The sequence below is a fragment of the Corticium candelabrum genome, chromosome 22 (genome assembly GCF_963422355.1).
Source record: "Corticium candelabrum chromosome 22, ooCorCand1.1, whole genome shotgun sequence".
Classification (NCBI taxonomy): domain Eukaryota; kingdom Metazoa; phylum Porifera; class Homoscleromorpha; order Homosclerophorida; family Plakinidae; genus Corticium; species Corticium candelabrum.
This window is the reverse complement of record NC_085106.1, coordinates 5,550,341-5,569,208: the sequence shown is the minus strand read 5'-3', so window position 1 is coordinate 5,569,208 and position 18,868 is coordinate 5,550,341. Positions and strand designations below refer to the sequence as shown.

The window sequence follows — 18,868 nt, the reverse complement described above, 5'->3', positions numbered from 1 at the left end:
TATCAGCTGTGACATTGTAGTGGACACTACAAGTTACCTACATGTTACTAATTTGATTAGAACCTCGTGATTAGTGTGAAATGCGTTTTCTGTGCTGTCTTTGAGATTTATATCAGTATAGTAAGAGTTTTAGCTCGCCGCTACATTGGTGACCCTGAAGTCAAGAATGTTATTTCATGGTAACCGAAGAACAGGCGGTGTCGCTCAAGCTGCCAACCTTCTGGACTTCCCAACCAGAGGTTTGGTTCGCACAAGCTGAAGCCCAGTTCGAACTCTGCAAGGTGACAGTTGATGCAACCAAGAATTTCTACGTCCTTGCTGCCCTGGACCAACCAACAGCAATGAGGTTGATAGACCTCATCAACCTTTCTCCAGATGGGGCCAAATACAAATCTTTGAAGGACCGAATGATTGACACATTTGGCCTAAGCCACCGTGAGCGAGCTGTTTGTCTGCTCCACTTTCGCCCACTAGGCGACTTAAAACCTTATGCCCTGATGGATGAGATGCTAATGCTTCTCGGCGGCCACTCTGTGTGTTTCCTCTTTGAGTAACTCTTTCTAGAGTGCCTGCCTGAGGAAATTCGCATTCTGCTGGTGGACGGCAAGTTCAAAGATCACCGAGAACTAGCATGACGAGCCAATGCTCTTTGGTCAAGCTGTGATGTAGGGGCATTTGCTACAGACATCATTCAGCGTAGACCACACACCACTAAGCAGAAGCAGACAAAGACCAGGCCTTGTGGTTTTGACACCGGCACTGCAGATGCTAACTGCCTTTGTTATTACCATCGCATCTACGGCAAAGCTGTGCAACAATGCAAGCAACCATGCAACTGGTCGAGAAATGACAAAGGCCGATCGCTAGTGGCCACAGCGATCGGCTGTAGTCATGGCCTACTTTTCCTATGCGACTCAATCTCTCAGAGACAGTTTCTCATCGACACTGGAGCAGAAGTCAGTGTTCTTCTCGCTACTAGATTAGACACACGTACAAGGCACCCAGGACCACCACTGCTGGCAGCCAATGGTAGCACAATCAGGACGTACGGCACACGCAAACTCTCTCTGTATTTTGCCTCCAACACGTATCAGTGGCCTTTTGTAGTCGCGGAGGTGACTTTTCCTCCTTGGAGCTGATTTTTTACACTCCAACTTTCTCCTGGTTGATATGAACGGTAAATGGCTGGTGGATGCAACAACTTTCTTGCAATCTCAACTTCCACTGACCAGTATGACATTTTGCTGGCTGAATTTGCAGCTATCACGACACCTAACTTTGTCCATCAACCTACCAAGCATGGGGTGGAGCATTTCATCACTACCACAGTCCCACCCATTCATGCTCGTGCTTGTCGCTTACCCCCAGATAAGTTAGCAGCTGCTAAGGCAGATTTCAGCAGTATGGAATTCCTGGGCATCATACGCAGGTCGTCCAGTTCTTGGTCCTTGCACATGATGCCAAAAGCTTCTGGAGGCTGGTGTCCCTGCGGAGACTACAGATGCCTTAATATGACGCTGCCATTTCTGACAGGTATCCAGTGCCTCATGTGCAAGATTTCTTCTCACATCTCGAGGGTGAGTGAATTCTCCAAGGTTGACTGATTTAGTTCGAGGTTATCATTAGATTCCAGTGGCTGCTGAAGACATCCAAAAAACTACTATCATCACACAATTTGGACTTTTTGAGTTTCTTAGAATGCTGTTTGGTTTGAAGAACACTGCTCAAGCTTTCCAACACTTGATGGACACCATCTGTCACGGGTTAGAGTTTGCCTTTGTCTACATTGACAACATCTTGCTAAGGACATTGAGACTCACAAGCAACATCTTTGCTTGCTGTTTCAGAGACTTCAACAACTTGGCTGGTGATCAATGTTTCCAAATGCCAATTCGGACGTGACAGCTTCAACTTCTTAGGCCATCAAATCACTCCTGCTGACATCATGCCACTTTCTGACAAAGTAACCGCCATCACTCAACTTGGGCAACCAACAACAGTCAAGGACTTGCAAGGATTTATGGGCATGGTGAATTTCTACCGCAGGTTTATCCTGGCTGCTTCTCGGACAATGTTACTGCTGTTAAAAAGCCTTTGGCAGATACAACTCTCCTTTTACACCCTCGTCAGGATGCACAGACTTTCTCACCACCATGATGGCAGTGGGGGCTGTGCTTCTACAGCTTGTGGACGATGTCTGGGTACCTCTAGCCTTCTTCAGTCAGACCACTCGAGAAGAAGTATAGTGCTTTTGATAGAGAGTAACCATCACTGTTGACTGTCAAACCACTGCACTTGGACCTGGAACATCCAGTTTCTATAGCGGAACCAAGACGTTGTGGACACCCACCTAGGCCACCACCTTTACCTAACGGTGTAACATGAATCCAGACCTCTACCGACGTTAGATCACAGCACACTCAATCAGGTCGCCACGTCCAGGTCCCACAATTGTATCTCTTGGTTCTGGGGGAGTGGTTTAGCAGACACTACAAGTTACCCGCATGTTACTAATTAGATTAGAACATCATGATTATTGTGAGCTGTGTTTCCCGTGCTGTATTTGAATTTATATCAATATAGTAAGGGTTTTAGCTTGCTGCTACAACATCAGCAACTTTATAGACTTATTAGGTGAATCCAAGTTTTATTTCAAACATGCTTGAAGATCTGTCTCTGTTGGCTGCAGCTTGCTGAAATCACATTCAAGATTTTCCAGACACAGATAAGATGGCTAAGGCTGTCGTGAGAACAATTTGAGAACAAATTGAGAGCAAACTAATTAACTTAACTACAGAAATGATGTGGTTTTTACTCTTGCCAGCTGTTGCAGCTTCTGTAGTACACTACTTGCCTTTCCTAAGCATGTGCACTAATTCATCAGCAAACCATGTTCACAGTAGTATTCGCTCACCTGGACAATGATGGTGGAACTTTCTTACCCGTCATAGTGAGTTATTGTAGCTAGAACACTGTGTCATGCAGACAGGCAGAGGAACGAACAGACAAACATATGTACATATTGGCTTGTAAAGTTGCTTTTTGTCTCAAGATAATTGCCATCTTCCTTGACAACTCATTTCCTGTATTGCAACTAAAGCATCACACGTCAATACGTTGTCTCGACTTGAGTGCAAGGTTAAAGAAAATTTTATCGCCTAATGTACAATTAATACAACTTGATAGATTTTTGCAGTCGTACAAAGCTTGCTGTTGTTGATGAGAGCAATTCTTGCATGGTGTATGACTTGAAGACAAAGGAGCTGCTATTTCAAGAACCAAATGCAAACAGTGTTGCATGGAATACACACAACGAGGTTGATCTAGGACAAATTGTTTGTATGAATAAAGTTGCTGTATTTTGTTTGGTAGAATATGCTATGCTTTACGGGAAATGGTCTTCTCAATATCAAAGCAAGCAACTTCCCTGTTCATCAACAAGTGATGCAGGTAACACTTCAGTATGGTAAAGAAAGCAATAACGTTACACACACCTTTTTTCTTCTTTTTCGCTACTCAATAATGAGTTCGCGACTTCCATTCAGCAGTTGTTTACAATTTGCCTTTGATGAGCATGTTGATGTGAAAAGAGTCTAATTCTGGAACGACATGTTTGATGACAGATATTACAAATGTTCTTTGTACCAGTAGTCAAGTTTTGTGGTGTAGAGTTGTGATGCATTAGTCTCTTTCTTCACACACACACACACACACACACACACACACACACACACACACACACACACACACACACACACACACACACACACACACACACCTTGAACCCGTCCATTGTAAAGTGATGATGGCGGTGTCTTTGAACATAAAGCGCTGGACAAATGGCTAGGGTGTTTCATTAACTGTTACAGAATCAGCTTTGTTGTTGCTTGTTTCTGCCTTCTCTAGTCATTATCTCGTGCTATAATATCAAGTAATTTTGATTTGCAAGATCGAAATTGAGTTCACCGCCTCAACAATTGGGACTACTCCACACGATACATAGTAGCGGTTGATCAACTTTTAGCCATAGGTCCAATAAGAAACCTACGTTACCGAGGTTCACCATTTGGATATAGTTGATCATGACTCCTGAACAATGTTTACATAAATAGACGGAAAAAACTGTCAGGTCGTTCGATCTTGATGTTGACTAGCTTGCGTAAGAAAAGCAAGTCCAGCTTTAGATCGACGTGTACTGGTACGCAAAGAGCACCGTGAAGATTTGTATAGCTTTTGGAAAGTTGCTGTGAGTTCAAAACACACACTCCGACAAGCGGTTGAGATTATAGTGAATGCCTGGATGTCCAGTTCGTACGCTCACTCTGGCGAAACACGAGTATCCACTGATGGACCGTTCATAACCAGGACAACCGGGAGACGTCGAGAATTACAGTTTTAGGGTAGCCTTCCCGATGTGTTTCCAACAAGATGTTTCAAATGGTATGCCGTAATGGCCAGACACAGGGTTGCATCGATGAACTGATGGTTGAGCTACAAGAAGTAATTCTTGTGTAGATTGATGACAACTCATGAATCACTATAGCTCGTCTTGTTCTTCACAACTTCACAATAGGCTGGCAACCACAGAGCTTGCAAAGCTTTATGCGCTGCCGGCATCCACATTTGGGAACACACACACACACACACACACACACACACACACACACACACACACACACACACACACACACACACACACACACACACACACACACACACACACACACACACACACACTACACACACACTACACAGACAGACAGATGTACAGACGGACAGACAGACGGACGACAGACAAACAGACAGACAGACAGACACACACACACACACACACACACACACACACACACACACACACACACACAAAACACCCTTCTTTCTTCGTTTCTTTTTTGCTACTCAACAATGAGTTCACGACTTCCATTCAGCAGCTGTTTAAATTTGTCTTTGATGAGCAAGTTTATATGCAAAGAGTCCAATTCTAGAATGACATACTCGATGACAGATATTGGAAACGTCATTTGTACCAGTAGTCAAGTTTTCTGGCGTATAGTTGTGGTGCATTAGTCTCTTTTCTTCAATTTTGTCAATTCTGCTTTTCTCGTAACGATCTAAACCTAACACACACACACACACACACACACACACACACACACACACACACACACACACACACACACACACATCTCCTTCTCCTTCTTCTGTATCGCTTCCATCTAAACGGTCACGCAACCCCTTCAGTGGGAACAAAGACCAGATCACAATAAGTCTTCCCATGCATATCAATGCATTTGTGTACTGAATAAAATACCTCTTACAGGTCTGGCATTCAATAGTTCCAGTTTGCTGATGTACAGGTTTTTGTCTTTCAGCAATGCATTTGTATCTCTACAAATCACTAATACGTTTGAAACATCTGAGGCATTCACGACAGACAACAGTTTGTAACTCAACATTGCCAGATGACAATTGATAGACTTCAGGCAGGCATGGCAATGCTCTCTTTCTCCAAGTAGATCTTGACTTATTTGCTAAGTCATACTAAGAGCCTTCTGGAATCTTCAGATCGTTTAGGTCTTTCCTGATTATGTCTTTCCAACGTTTTCTAGGGCCATCTTGTGGAAGTTTTTTTGATAGCCACCCAAAGAAGCACATCTTGGTAATTTGATGGTTGAGCATTTTAGCCAAATGCCCTAACCATTGCATTTGTTGTCTTATAAGTTTTATGTTTATAGTGACAGGATCTCTCCAGCGTTGTCTTATTGATTCATTTGAGATATGATTTTCCCACTGTGTTGTGATAGAGATTTTAAGACACGACCGAAGACATCTATGATGAAGAGTTTAGTTTCTGAAAATGTTTCTTCAAAGGGGTCTATGTTTCAGAGCAGCCACATAATAGTACAGACAGCACACAAGCATCATATACTAGTACTTTGCATTTTGTCAATGTAGTCAGATTTTTATCATCAAAAGCTCCAGATGCTTTGGATGCTCTTGTAATTCTGCAATCTACATCGAAGTCTAACCTCCCTGAAGCTTCAATTGTTGATCCAAGATATGTGAAATCTCTCACATATTCTATGTTACTGTGTTCAGTTTTTATGGGACTGCAATCTTTGCAACGTACCTCCTGCAGCAATCACCTTAGCTTTTGGAATACTCAATGATAAACCAAAATCTTGACTTGTGTTCAAATATTCAGTCACCGCTCTATTAGCTCCTGATCTAATTGTTGACAGCAGGTAGCATCATCTGCATATTGACAGTCAGTTAGCAACAATTAAGTTGAGCGGCATTTCAACAGAATTGCGTTTGTATCTCCAAAAAAGCTTACATACTTGTACTTGGTCTGTGCTTAGATATTGTGTTGGTTACAACTAAATTATTTAAAGCTCAACAATCCAGCAAGCGATCACCATTTGAATTCTTCTTGTTGGCACCAATTTTACCAATAACATCACACCCAACTCTTGCATAAAAATCTCCCATGATCACCAACATGTCCTGTTTTGGTGCTACACACACTGCTTCTTGTAAGTCTTAATAAAACTTCTCTGAAGTTTCAATTTGTGTCTTCATAGGTTGGTGCATGAACAGCAATCACAGTAAGATACCAGATGCATCTTGAACCTTGTTCTCAAGAACTTGTCTGAAATAGGGTCACATTCAGCACCAATTGATTTCCAAGTCATTGTTGCCTCTTTACCCAGCATTATTGCAATTCCACTTCTACTGTTTAACTATTGTTTTGATAAATCGGAATAGATAATAAGGTTCTCATTGATTTGTAGTAATCTGTTACCAGACCACCATACTTCAGAAAGTGCTAGAACTTGAATATGTTTCTCATTCATAGTATGTAATACATCACGAAGTCTGCTATTCTGCTTGGTTGGATTTTCAAGAGATCTCACATTCCAACATCCTACACACACACACACACACACACACACACACACACACACACACACACACACACACACACACACACACACACATGTGCGTGCCTGCATGCCATCATAAGCATGCAAGTAATCTACATGTAGACATGTGATTCATTGCAGGGATTTGTTGTCGGATTCAGTGGGTCAAAGATTTTTTGTTTGCATAGCCATTCAATTAGCTCTGTGGACGTTCCGCAGGTAGCTGATGACGTTGTGTAATTTTTCACAGCAAATTGTTATAGAGTGAAGTGATATTCTGTTATTATTAGTCTGCTCCTATGTGTCAATATTTGGAGAAGAAGATGTTTCTGTATGATTGTATATCATAATGGACAAGTTCTATCATTATTACTTAATTGTTTGTAACGTAGTGATGCCTATCAGGTAGCTTGTTTGGGTGTAACTGAAGGAGACTGGAGGGCACTAGCGATGGAAGCATTGGAGGTGATAATGTTGTTTGACACAAGAGTTCTCATTAGTAATGTGATGTGGTCTGGGTACCATGTGGTAGGGACTTGACTTTGAAATTGCAAAGAAAGTAAGTTGTGGTATTATATAGGATTGCCATGTGTATATGTAGATGTTAGAATTGTCTTGTGAAGGCTTTTATTCGGATCAGAGAGCTTCGTTATCTTGAGCTAGTACACAATATTGAGGTATGTGTGCACACCACATTGGTTACTACATGTTGTCAATATTTGTCTGCTTGTATGTTTGCTCTTTGGTGTTTTCTTTGATCTGTGCTCACTTCCTTGGTTGTCCCTTCTCTGCTTGCTTGTTTTTATGCCTATCTTATCTGCATGCATAGATTTTTGTTTTTCTGTTTGTTTGTTTGTTTTTCATTTCTTTGTGTGTTTGCATGCTTCATACTGTTAATTCTGTATGTTGCAGTTTAACTGTATGGCTCTGTCATTGTATCATTGGGTGTTGTCTTTTTAATTAAATTATATCGAAGACTGAGTATCTTCATTATTTTTTGATTACACTAAGGCTTTTGTGATCATCAGTGATTGTTTGAGATATATGATATTAACATTTCTGTTGTCTGTTGTGTCAAGGAACGTAAACGACGCGGAGAGACCAACAATGACATTTTTTTAGCAGATGTTTATTCATATGAGGTGATCATTATTTCACAGACTTTGTATTTCTGATGCTTTAATAATACTATGTTCATATTAGGGTAAACACCAAGAGGCAGCACGTCTCTACAAACAAGCTGGCTATGCCTCAAAGGTAGTGAGCTCATACATTTCATTTCGGTCTATGTCTACTCAACACTTTGGTTTAGGCAATGGACATGTTTTCAGATTTGAGACAGTTTGAACATGCGAAAGTATTTCGTACTTTTTAGTAATTGATTGAGCTTTGCTTTGATTGTCACGTTGTTGCAGGAGTATCTCGGTACTGCTAATGTAGGGAACGTACAACAGTTGATAAAAAAGCAAGCAGAATGGTGCAACACTTCTAATGACCCAAGAGCTGCAAGGTGTTTCTACTGCAATTTGTTGTTGTATTTTGTATTTCATTTGTGCTTGTTTCATGTCAGTGAAATGTATATTTATGCTGGAGATTTTATGAAAGGGATAGAAATCGTTGGACAGAATGGCTGGATGGAAAAGTAATTGTCTACTTGATTGTGTGTGTGTGTGTGTGTGTGTGTGTGTGTGTGTGTGTGTGTGTGTGTGTGCGTGTGCATGCGTGTGTCAGTGGGTGTGTGTGTGTGTGTGTGTGTGTGTGTGTGTGTGTGTGTGTGTGTGTGTGTGTGTGTCAGTGTGTGTATCAGTGTGTGTGTGTGTGTGTGTGTGTGTGTGTGTGTGTGTGTGTGTGTGTGTCAGTGTGTGTGTGTGTGTGTGTGTGTGTGTGTGTGTGTGTGTGTGTGTGTGTCAGTGTGTGTGTGTGTGTGTGTGTGTGTGTGTGTGTGTGTGTGTGTGTGTGTGTGTGTCAGTGTGTGTGTGTGTGTGTGTGTGTGTGTGTGTGTCAGTGTGTGTGTGTGTGTGTGTGTGTGTGTGTGTCAGTGTGTGTGTCTGTCTGTCTGTCTGTCTGTCTGTCTGTCTGTCTGTCTGTCTGTCTGTCTGTCTGTGTGTGTCGGATGTGTGATGGTACCGCCCGGAGTTCCCTGAACTTCGTGGTTGCTCACCATCAACAAAGGTCAGCTACCTAGCAAACCAATCGGGAGTGAAAAGTGACAGCTCAAACGCTATCAGGTCAACTTGAACTAAAAAAATTCAAATTTCTCACTAACTGTTGGTTTCAAGTGGAGCTGCCGGGCACAAAGAGAAGGTTGCCCTTCAAACCTACGAAACTCACACCGGTCGTATTGGTCCATCAGTAGGAAACCTGTTTTTCATGAAAGTGCATGTACAGCCTGGACAATCGTACGTTCACTCCAATCTCATCGTACATCTAATTCTTTGTTCAGAATGTTGCAGTCAGTTTGTGGCAACCGCTTTCATGACTTGATTAAATTATTGGGGTGATGGATACCGGGAATTTCCGAAGCAACGCCCAGCCAAAAGACCGCCCAGCCAAAAGACCGCCCAGCCAAAAGACCGTCCACTGGGCGATCATTTGGAAACCTTTCTCATTTACATCCCATGGGCCGCTAATAAGAATCAAGATTGTTGTACGCGATTCAACGTTGGTGCCCAAAGTTGGTCGATATTCCGAGGCTGTATATAACGTGTGTACTATACTACAGCGCACATACAGGTTTGATAACCAGACAGCGGTCTTACGCTGTGAATTAAAGAAGGAACCTCTAAAGAAACACCTGACAAGAAGCGTAGGAGGGCCGTCAGGTCTGGTCGCACTCGTAAGTTTAGAAAGACTAAGTATATAGGTAGGACGTTGCAAGATGGGCCTCACACTTGCCTACTCTGTGGTACGCAAGTCAATCTCCCAATTTCCAGAGTTGCCTACGAACCACTCGGGCACTTATTGAGAATGGATATTCTTTCTATAAAATCCCGTTTTCCTTATTGCTGCCCTAGGCACTGTTTCGGAAATTCATGGGAGAGATTTTTCTGGTCATGTAAACCATCAAGGAATCAAACGAGAATCGGGTGTTGGTTTTGCCATCAGAAGAAACGTTGTGAGTAAACTTACTGATTTTCCCATTGCTTATAGCGATCAACTAATGTCTTTGAGGTTACCTTTGACCAAAGACAGATCTGTAACATTTGTAAGTGTGTATGCTGCAACACTTACTTCTGATGATGGAGCAAAGAATTTGTTTTACGACCAGCTTCATGACCTGCTTGTGAAAATTCCAGCAGATGACAAACTTATTAAGCTACAACATAAAAGAAGGACACCACAATAAGCGGTGGACTACTTTGCTAGAAGCTCACTCTAGACGGGCTGAAAAATAGTTGACTTCCGGTCTGTCTGTCGGTACATGTACATTTCTTTCTATGTTTGTAAGTGTGTGTTTACACTCGGGGAGTTTGTTGAGCCAATCAGCAGTCCTTTTGGGACGCAAAAAATATGTGACGAAACTCTAGCTTGTCAGCCTGCTGGGGTTTGTTGAGCCAATCAGCAGTTCTTTGGGGACACCAACAATGGGTGATGTAACAATCCTGCGCATTATAACAGAAAAGGCGAGATGTCATTTCTATCCCAACAGTTATGTTGTCAAACCGTCGTCAAACTGAGAAGCGCAGAGAAAAGTTCAGGTAATAGTTGTACGTGTCTGTTACTTTTTTTGCAGAAGAATTGCAAAACAAATGAATTCATCATTCTTCAAGAAGCCAAGCGAAGGTCCCATGGCACCATGCATGCACCGTTGCATGAGCACTTTCAACCAACATGGATCATCTGTGACCTTCAAGAGAGCACTAGGTTTTATAGTTGTAAGTAGGGCTGATGAACGATTGACGTCGTCTTGCAAGAAAGATTCATAGGAAACGTTGATGCTGCTTTCTACTGGATCTGGTAGCTGTATGTCGCTTCACAGTATTTCCCATGCAGGTAGGAGTCATACATCAATCTCTGCCTACGACGAATAAAAATAACGAAAGATGATAGCAACGGCTCAATGAAAGCATGGTAATCATGTCCACCTTTAGTGATGCAAGAGCACTACATGCAGAATTGAGAAGTAATGTGGATAGCGAGCCCGCTCCGTGCAAGAGTTACGCAGCTGTCAAGCATGTGCATGTGCTGAATTCGAAGTGTAGTGCGGGACATTGATGACATTTAGTTACTTGTCTTTAATCACATCGAGGAACCCCTGTGTTTTCAAGGAATTACGCTCTAGCAGCAAGCTAATGATTAATTTATGATAACGACAACAAATAGACAAAAATTATAAAATTTGCATTGATATTTACAATAAATAGACACACAAGCAAACAACAAACGAACACAACTACATGCGCATACTCTTGTAGCTCTGAAGTGAGCGAACACAGCTTCATTTACTAGTTATGGGGGACTTTAATGCAAGAATTGGTCGTCATTGTGTGTCATTGCCTGGGAACATTGGGCGTCACAGAGTTGTCAATGAAAATGAAAATGGCCGTCTATTGTTAGATCTCTGTTCTAGTCATCAACTGAACATTACTAATACTAGATTTCAGTTACCGGATAAACTAAAAACAACTTAGAACAGTCACGGTCATGTTGCTTGCATCAATTTTGATCATGTCATCACTAGGGGAAGAGATGTGCAAGATATTCAGTTGACTTGTGTACTTAGAAGTGCTGAACATTGGACAGATCATTGGTTAGTGAGGTCAACCATCAAACTTAAACTTGTAACCAAATGACATTTCATTACTAGTGCAGTGAAAAAGTTGACGTAGATTGATTAAGTGATCTGAATGTTGTCGTGTGGATCATTTTGAAAATCAGCTCAATATGGAATTGAGAGCTTTTTATGGCATAGGCTCAAGATGTTAACAATAGAAGCAGCAAAGAAAACAATAGGGTACAAAAGAGAACAGACTGGTTTGACAGCAACAATGATGAAATACAAGATCTGCTGAGAAAGAAACATGGTGCTTATGCAAAATTACAGCAAAAGGCACAATCTTTCACACTCAACAAGAGCTTGCAAGAACTGAAAAGGATAACTCATTGCAAATTACAACATTTATGAGATCAGTGGTGGGAAGATCGAGCAAATCATCTACAACATTTTGGTGGATAGAATTGACTAAAGTTTTTATGAGTTGGAAGAGGTTATTGGTCCAAGTCTTACGTGTTCTGCACCACTTTGCAATGAGGATGGTCAATTACTAACAGTCTATTCAGAAATTCTTGCTCACTGGAAGCGTCACGTTTGCTCCCTACTCAACAGGAATACCATGGTTGATACGTTGGTTCCAGATTTCACAGCAATCACTTCATAAAGACATGGATGAAGCACCAACACCTGAAGAAATATATTCTGTAGTCAATCTCTAAAACTTGAAAATCTGCTGGTCTTGATGGTTTTGCAGCTGAGTTTATAAAAGAGGAGGTGATACTTTTACAGAGGAAATTGTCAAGGTTATCTTACACATTTGGGACACAGAAATTATACCAAAGTACCTGGAAGATGCCCAACTAATCACAATCTCCAAGAGAAAGGGTGATAAAAGTGACTGTGGAAACTGGCATGGAATCTCATTATTGTCCACTGCTAGTAAAATCTTACCAAGAATAATTTTTCTCTTAAATAGACTGGTAGACACAACAGCAGAAGAACTCTTTTCTGAGTCCCAATGTGGCTTCCATATAACGTTCCATAACGGAAGAAGCAGTACAGACATGGTATTTACCTTGAGACAGTTACAAGAAAAATGCAAGGGGCAACATAAACCATTATACATGGTCTTCATAGACTTGACAAAAGCTTTTGATTCAGTTAATCGAGAGGCAATGTGGTAAATCTTGACAAAATTGGGCTGCCTACCCAAATTTGTAAATTTAGTGAGACATCTACACAAAGGAATGAATGCAGAAGTCATATCTGAAGGTGAAAATCAGAAGCTTTGTTGTGCAAACAGGAGTAAAGCAGAGCTGCGTATTAGCACCCACTCTTATCTGTTTGCTCTGCTTCTTACTGCAATGCTAAATGAAATGAATGGTAGAGCTGAAAATAGAGGAGTCTCAATGCAAGAAATTGTAAACTTTTGCAAAAGCAGCTTTCAGTTTTGGATTACAAATAAATATCAAGAAAGCAGAGTGCATATTTCAGCTGATTCCTGGTACAGTAAATGCTGGCAAGGACATTCTTATGAATGGTGAAGCACTAAAGAGGGTATTCTCTTGCCGTGGCAGTGTTCTTTCAGAGGATTGTAGCGCACAATCTACAGAATGTTGGTATTAATCACAAAAATTGGGAAATGATAGCAATATGTGACCATTCAAAGTAGAAGAAAATATGAGATTAGGTTTAGATCATTACGAGGAAGCTAGAATTGACAAGATTGAAGAAAAGAGACTACCAGAAAACTCAATTACTGGTACAAAGAACGTTTGTAATATCTGTCATTGAGTATGTCGTTCTGGAAATGGACTTTTTGAACATGAACGTGCTCATCAAATACAAATTGTAAACAACTGCTGAACGGAGGTTGTGAACTCGTTGTTGAGTAGCAAATATGAAGAAGTGTGCACGCGCGCGCGCGTGTGTGTGTGTGTGTGTGTGTGTGTGTGTGTGGCTATAGCTGAGTTGGTTAGAGAGTCATCTTATGGAGTGAGTACATCCGGGACCCTACAGGGTTGCAAGTTGAAGTCACAGTGATGCCGAATTAAGGCATAAATTTCTTGGGCAAGAAACTCACATATAGTTGCTATCTCGACTCAGGAGTATAATGTGTACTTGATCTTTGACGTGTTGGACTTTGGGTGCCCACACCACAGTTGGCGTCACAGTTGAGGCTCTTGCAAATACTTGACCAGGCTCCAGGAGATTGCTTAGCACGGCCCTTAGCTCCTGCGTAGTGCACAGGAACCCAGCCATCTGGCTGGGGGCATGACTGTCCAACGACTGTTCCTTATCCATTTACCAATCCATTTGTGTGTGTGTGTGTGTGTGTGTGTGTGTGCGTGCGTGCGTGCGTGCGTGCATGCGTGTGTGTGTGCTTGCACACCTACATGAGTGCATGCATGTGTGTGTTTATGTGTACATGTGTGTTTATGCGTACATGTGTTTCGTGAGTTTGTGGATGCACACGTGCATTTGTGGGTGTGGGTGTATTGTCATTAGTCATTTCATGTGACATATAGGCTAATGGAAATTGCACGTAGTCTCAACAAAACACAGAGAGATGAACTGGCTCTTTGTGCTCATTATTTCAAACATCATGGTCATGTGAGAATTTACGTTTCTTGTTTATATTGTAACATTAAATAGTAATTTTACAGTCATGTGTTAATGTTTTGCTTAAGTATATATAAAGTTAAGATTTAACTGCTAAATGTATTTAGTAAATAGTTGTAGGAATGTATATAGTAAAGGAGAGCTGTCTGTCTCTCTGTTTGTATGTCACTTGTGCATTTGTATGTAAGACAGGATCTCCAGGAAAGGCAAGTCACAGACAGCTGAATTTGCTTGTGCACCCCGAATCCATGCAGCTCGACACTGAAATTGTCGTTGTCTTCCGGACTTCTATCGGGACGACACAATTCCTGCCAATCAAACCCACTTTGACTCTTGCACGAATTTCTCTGGAACGGCGAATTGGATCTCCATCGAATTTAAATTGCCTGTTCCTGACCTTGGAGGGTACGCGTGGACTCTGTCAATTATTGCAGGTGACGTCAAAGAAGGCAAGATATTTTTTAGTATATCTGGGTCTTTGAAAAATAAACTTATCTGCATTTGCCTGTGTACATGCGTTGAATAGCTGCCACGTTCGATATGCCTGTTCCCTGCAATGGCAGCAATGTCTTCAAAGCGACAACATGCAACAGGTCTGTCGAAATGGCTATGAGACCAGATCTGCCCGTGTAGGCGCGTCGAGTAGCTGCTTTGTTCAATACACCTGTTCCTGCAATGGCTGTAAGACGAGACCTTTGATTGCATTATATATGGGTGAATAAGAAATATCATGTGATTTCTCAGTTTTTGCTGCCTGGATACATGATAGTCGCTGCTAATTTCTCAGACTGGACTCTTGGTTATGTAATTACCAATTGTCTTCAACAGGATATTAACTAACAATCAATCTAATCAGTCTCGGTGAATTCGAAGAACGGAATCTTTTAGTTATTATGGGTAATAAAGTTTCAAATAATTGCTATGGAAATGAGATATTAACGAATTCAGAATTCATCACTGATTACAGCAATATATGTTTGCTAGGCGGTTAGTGCATACGGGGATTTTATATTCTACTAGCTACATTGCCCGGATGCATTGCCATGGAAGTTACATAATCGTATATATAAATTTAGTTACAGTTTATAAGCTCACTGTCCCGCTCTTTGCATGGGCAGACTAAATATTAGTATTACTAATGGCTAATAAGTTTCTAGAATCAAGCAAATTGTTTTGTGAATGATCACAGAATTAGCAGCTCCTGACAGAATTCTCATAGAGTTAATTAGTTTAATGATTAACATTGTATGCAAATTTCTGTGTTGCATGAGTTCACACGCATTTTTACTCTGTTCTGAAAAATAGCTGCCAGACAGAAATCTCATTCAGAGTTATATCCCGCTCACTTATATCCTGTTCTGAGAAATTAGCAAAAATCAAGTATCCCAATGTATGCAAATTTATATGTTGCACATGAGTATCCCGTTCTAATTTATTTTGAAGTTTATATCAAAGAATTATCAGCCAGACAGAATTCTCATGAAGAATTTCGTTAAAGTTCTATCCCGGTCAATGGTATCCCGTTCTGATTGTTATATAGCTAGTATCCTGTTGAAGTCCCGTTTCCAAAATCCTGTTGATTGGATTAGTGATTGGTTGAAGCCATTTCGACTTGGAAGCCGCATTACTTCGAAGACGTTGCTGCCATTGAGAGGAACAGGCGTATTGAACTTGGCATCTATTCGACACGAATCCTGTTCGGATATATATTCAAGCAGTGGAACTGGAAGTCACGTGCAACGTACTCACCCAGATAATCTGTTCCCCATATATAACCAAGTCATGACTCGTGCCGACTCTCGCCATTTCGACAGTCCCGCTGAACGTTGTTGCTTCGAAGACGTTGCTTGCGTTTCAGGGAACAGGTTTATTTAACGCGGCAGCTCTTCGACGGGTGTAGACGGCAAACGATTGTGGGCATATTTTTTAAGACCCGAATATGAGCAAAAATATTTTTTGTTTCCCGACGTTGTCTGCAATAAACGACACGCTCAGCGTGTACCTACGGGAACGGGCAGTTTAAATTCGGTGCAGATCCAGTATGCCGTTACGGAGATATTCACACGTGAGCAGAGGCCGGTTCCGTCGACTGGAAATTACGTCGTCCTGGGTGAAGTCCGGAAGACGACGACGACAACTTAACTTTCGACCACTAGGGATTCGGCGTGCACAAGCCAAATTCGGTGGAGATTGGACTTGCCCTTCTTGTTATCCTGATTTACACACACACACACACACACACACACACACACACACACACACACACACACACACACACACACACACACACACACACACACACACACACACATCGCACAGACTTTGCATGGTGCTTTGAATGTCGTTTGGTTTGTTGGTGGACTTGGTAGTGTTGTCATTGGCCATGTTTGTAGCTGCTACTATTCACTAAAGGTATCAGTTACACTGTCTAGGAAAGTGAAGTGAACTTTAGAAAGGGTAACTGCAACGCAAAAATGAAAAAATTATGTTGGAAATTGATAGTTCTAGTTGCATACATGACAGGAAAAATAGTTTTAGATTTTTAAGTTAAGTCTTCGCTGAGATATGGCACGTCAAAGTTGCTTCCGGTTCTTCAACTTCCAGTAACGTGTTATAACGGGAGTGGTGTAGTGTGACGTCACTGAGGGGAGACTCCACTCTAGCGTGTATTGTAAACAAAGGAATATGTGGCGAAAGAAATTAGAATGGTTCGGTGTTGCATGGCTGCAGGATGCACCAATTCGCGCAAGTCATACGCAATCATGTTTCGATTTCCAAAGATCCCCAAGCTAAGAAAAGATTGGGAATCGCAAAATATAGCCACTTTTAGCCTGATTGCTTCGAGACACGTACAGCCAGGTCTATTCAAGAGCTTGGTCTGGGTTGTAGAAGAGCAAAATTGAGGCCACCATTTTCCATCTACCTGCCTCCACACTTCAAGGTCGCAGCACTCTGGAACCTTTGCAAAAGAAAAGGAGAGCCATAATGGAGAAGCAGGAAGGTAAGGAAGACTCTCGTGCAGAACTAAAAGTACTGCAAATGGCTAGGAGAGGTCAGACTCTTGATGTCTCTAGATGATTCACCTCTTGATCCTTATGTGTAGTAAATGCAGTCGTATGCATTACAGTATACTGTACAGTGAAGTCAAACCTTGTGTCTGTAATATCTTGTGGTTCGCTATTGAAAGATCTACTACCAGGATCAACCCCCTCCCCCCGGATGACCAGCACCCGGATACGACACCCCTTCCCACTACCTTTAGCTAACTACGCAACACAACAACAACTCTGTCAATTTACAGTCACAAGTCTAAACGGTTTGGCTCCTTCCGAATCCTTGTCGATCGTCTTGGTGTTACCGATTCCGGCGTTGACATTGGCTCAGGTGACAGTTCCCTTTCACTTGCTGTAGGTGGACTTGGCATCGGTGCCCAGATCACTGGCTCTTCTGGTGTAACTAGAGAATCCTCTAGTGTTAGGTCGAAAAGACCACCAGCAACCACAGGGTCTGGTGCCTTCTGAAAACTGTCCACCATTTCTGGTAGTCCTTCACCACAACTCAGTCCTTCCTTAACTACTCGAGGTGTTGATAGGGATGATAGGGTGCTGTCCAAACATGCCTAATACCGCTGCCCTTCATAAATCCTTCGAACTCCTGTGACACAAAACAAGGTCCATTGTCAGACAATAATGTATCCGGCAACCCATGAGTGGCGAAAGAGTCACGTAGTTTCTCTATTGTGATGGCTGATGTACAAGAAGTGCCCATGTAGTGAATATCCATCCATTTGGTGCGAGCATCCACAATGACAAAAAGTATGCTCCCATAAACGGCCCTGCATAGTCGACATGCAATATACTCCATGGCTTTTCTGGCCCATTCCCATGCACACAGTGGAGCTAATGGCGGTGCTCTCGCTTGCTGCTGGCATGTAAGACACTTCCGAACAGTTCCTTCTATTTCAGAATCAATCTGTGGCCACCAAACTATGGTTCTTGCAATCCCTTTCATTCTTGAACAGCCTGGGTGCCCATCATGCAGCTGTGTGAGCACTGCCTGCCTTCTCGTTCTATCTGGGCGTATTTTTGTTCTGCAGTCGTCAACGTCCTCAAAGCGAATGCTACAGGACGTTCACTGCCATCGTCTTCCTGGTGAGACAATACTGCCCCAATACCTACTGGTGATGCATCACAAGCTAGGATCAGAGGCTTTCGTGCATTGTAATGAATCAAAACTTTCTGAGAAATCAATACTCTTTTAGATTCCTTGAATGCCATTTCCTGTTCTTTTCCCCAGTGCCACTTCACTCCCTTCTTCTGTAATTTGTATAGTGGTGCCAATACACTTGAAATATTGTGGAGAAACTTGTTGTAATAGTTTAGTAACCCAAGAAAAGCCTTGAGTTTTTTCACAGATGTTGGTGCAGGAGCTTCCTGGATAGCTCTAACTTTGTCTTTATTTGGATGAGTGCCTTCTGCATCGATGGTGACTCCCAAATACTGCACTGATGGAACCATGAACTGGCATTTTACTCTCTTGAGTCGTGGCCCTGCCGCGGACAACCTCTGGAGGACTTCCTCTAACCGCTGTAAGTGCTGATCTTGAC

At 42.0% G+C, this 18,868-nt stretch overlaps 1 protein-coding gene across 1 annotated transcript in view; it reads left to right on the top strand.

Annotated features, from left to right (window-relative positions):
* Positions 1–3,056: 3,056 nt before the first annotated feature.
* The window catches only part of LOC134197675 (intraflagellar transport protein 122 homolog), a 32,545-nt gene continuing 16,733 nt past the window's right edge, over positions 3,057–18,868 (top strand). The window contains exons 1-14 of the mRNA XM_062667021.1: positions 3,057–3,138; positions 3,197–3,317; positions 3,373–3,450; positions 7,068–7,145; positions 7,217–7,257; positions 7,319–7,391; positions 7,459–7,485; positions 7,550–7,603; positions 8,006–8,068; positions 8,130–8,183; positions 8,239–8,283; positions 8,342–8,436; positions 8,497–8,568; positions 14,169–14,253. Of these exons, the coding sequence (XP_062523005.1) occupies positions 3,237–3,317; positions 3,373–3,450; positions 7,068–7,145; positions 7,217–7,257; positions 7,319–7,391; positions 7,459–7,485; positions 7,550–7,603; positions 8,006–8,068; positions 8,130–8,183; positions 8,239–8,283; positions 8,342–8,436; positions 8,497–8,568; positions 14,169–14,253 (846 nt within the window). The 5' untranslated portion in view covers positions 3,057–3,138; positions 3,197–3,236. The remainder of the gene's footprint in view (positions 3,139–3,196; positions 3,318–3,372; positions 3,451–7,067; positions 7,146–7,216; positions 7,258–7,318; positions 7,392–7,458; positions 7,486–7,549; positions 7,604–8,005; positions 8,069–8,129; positions 8,184–8,238; positions 8,284–8,341; positions 8,437–8,496; positions 8,569–14,168; positions 14,254–18,868) is intronic.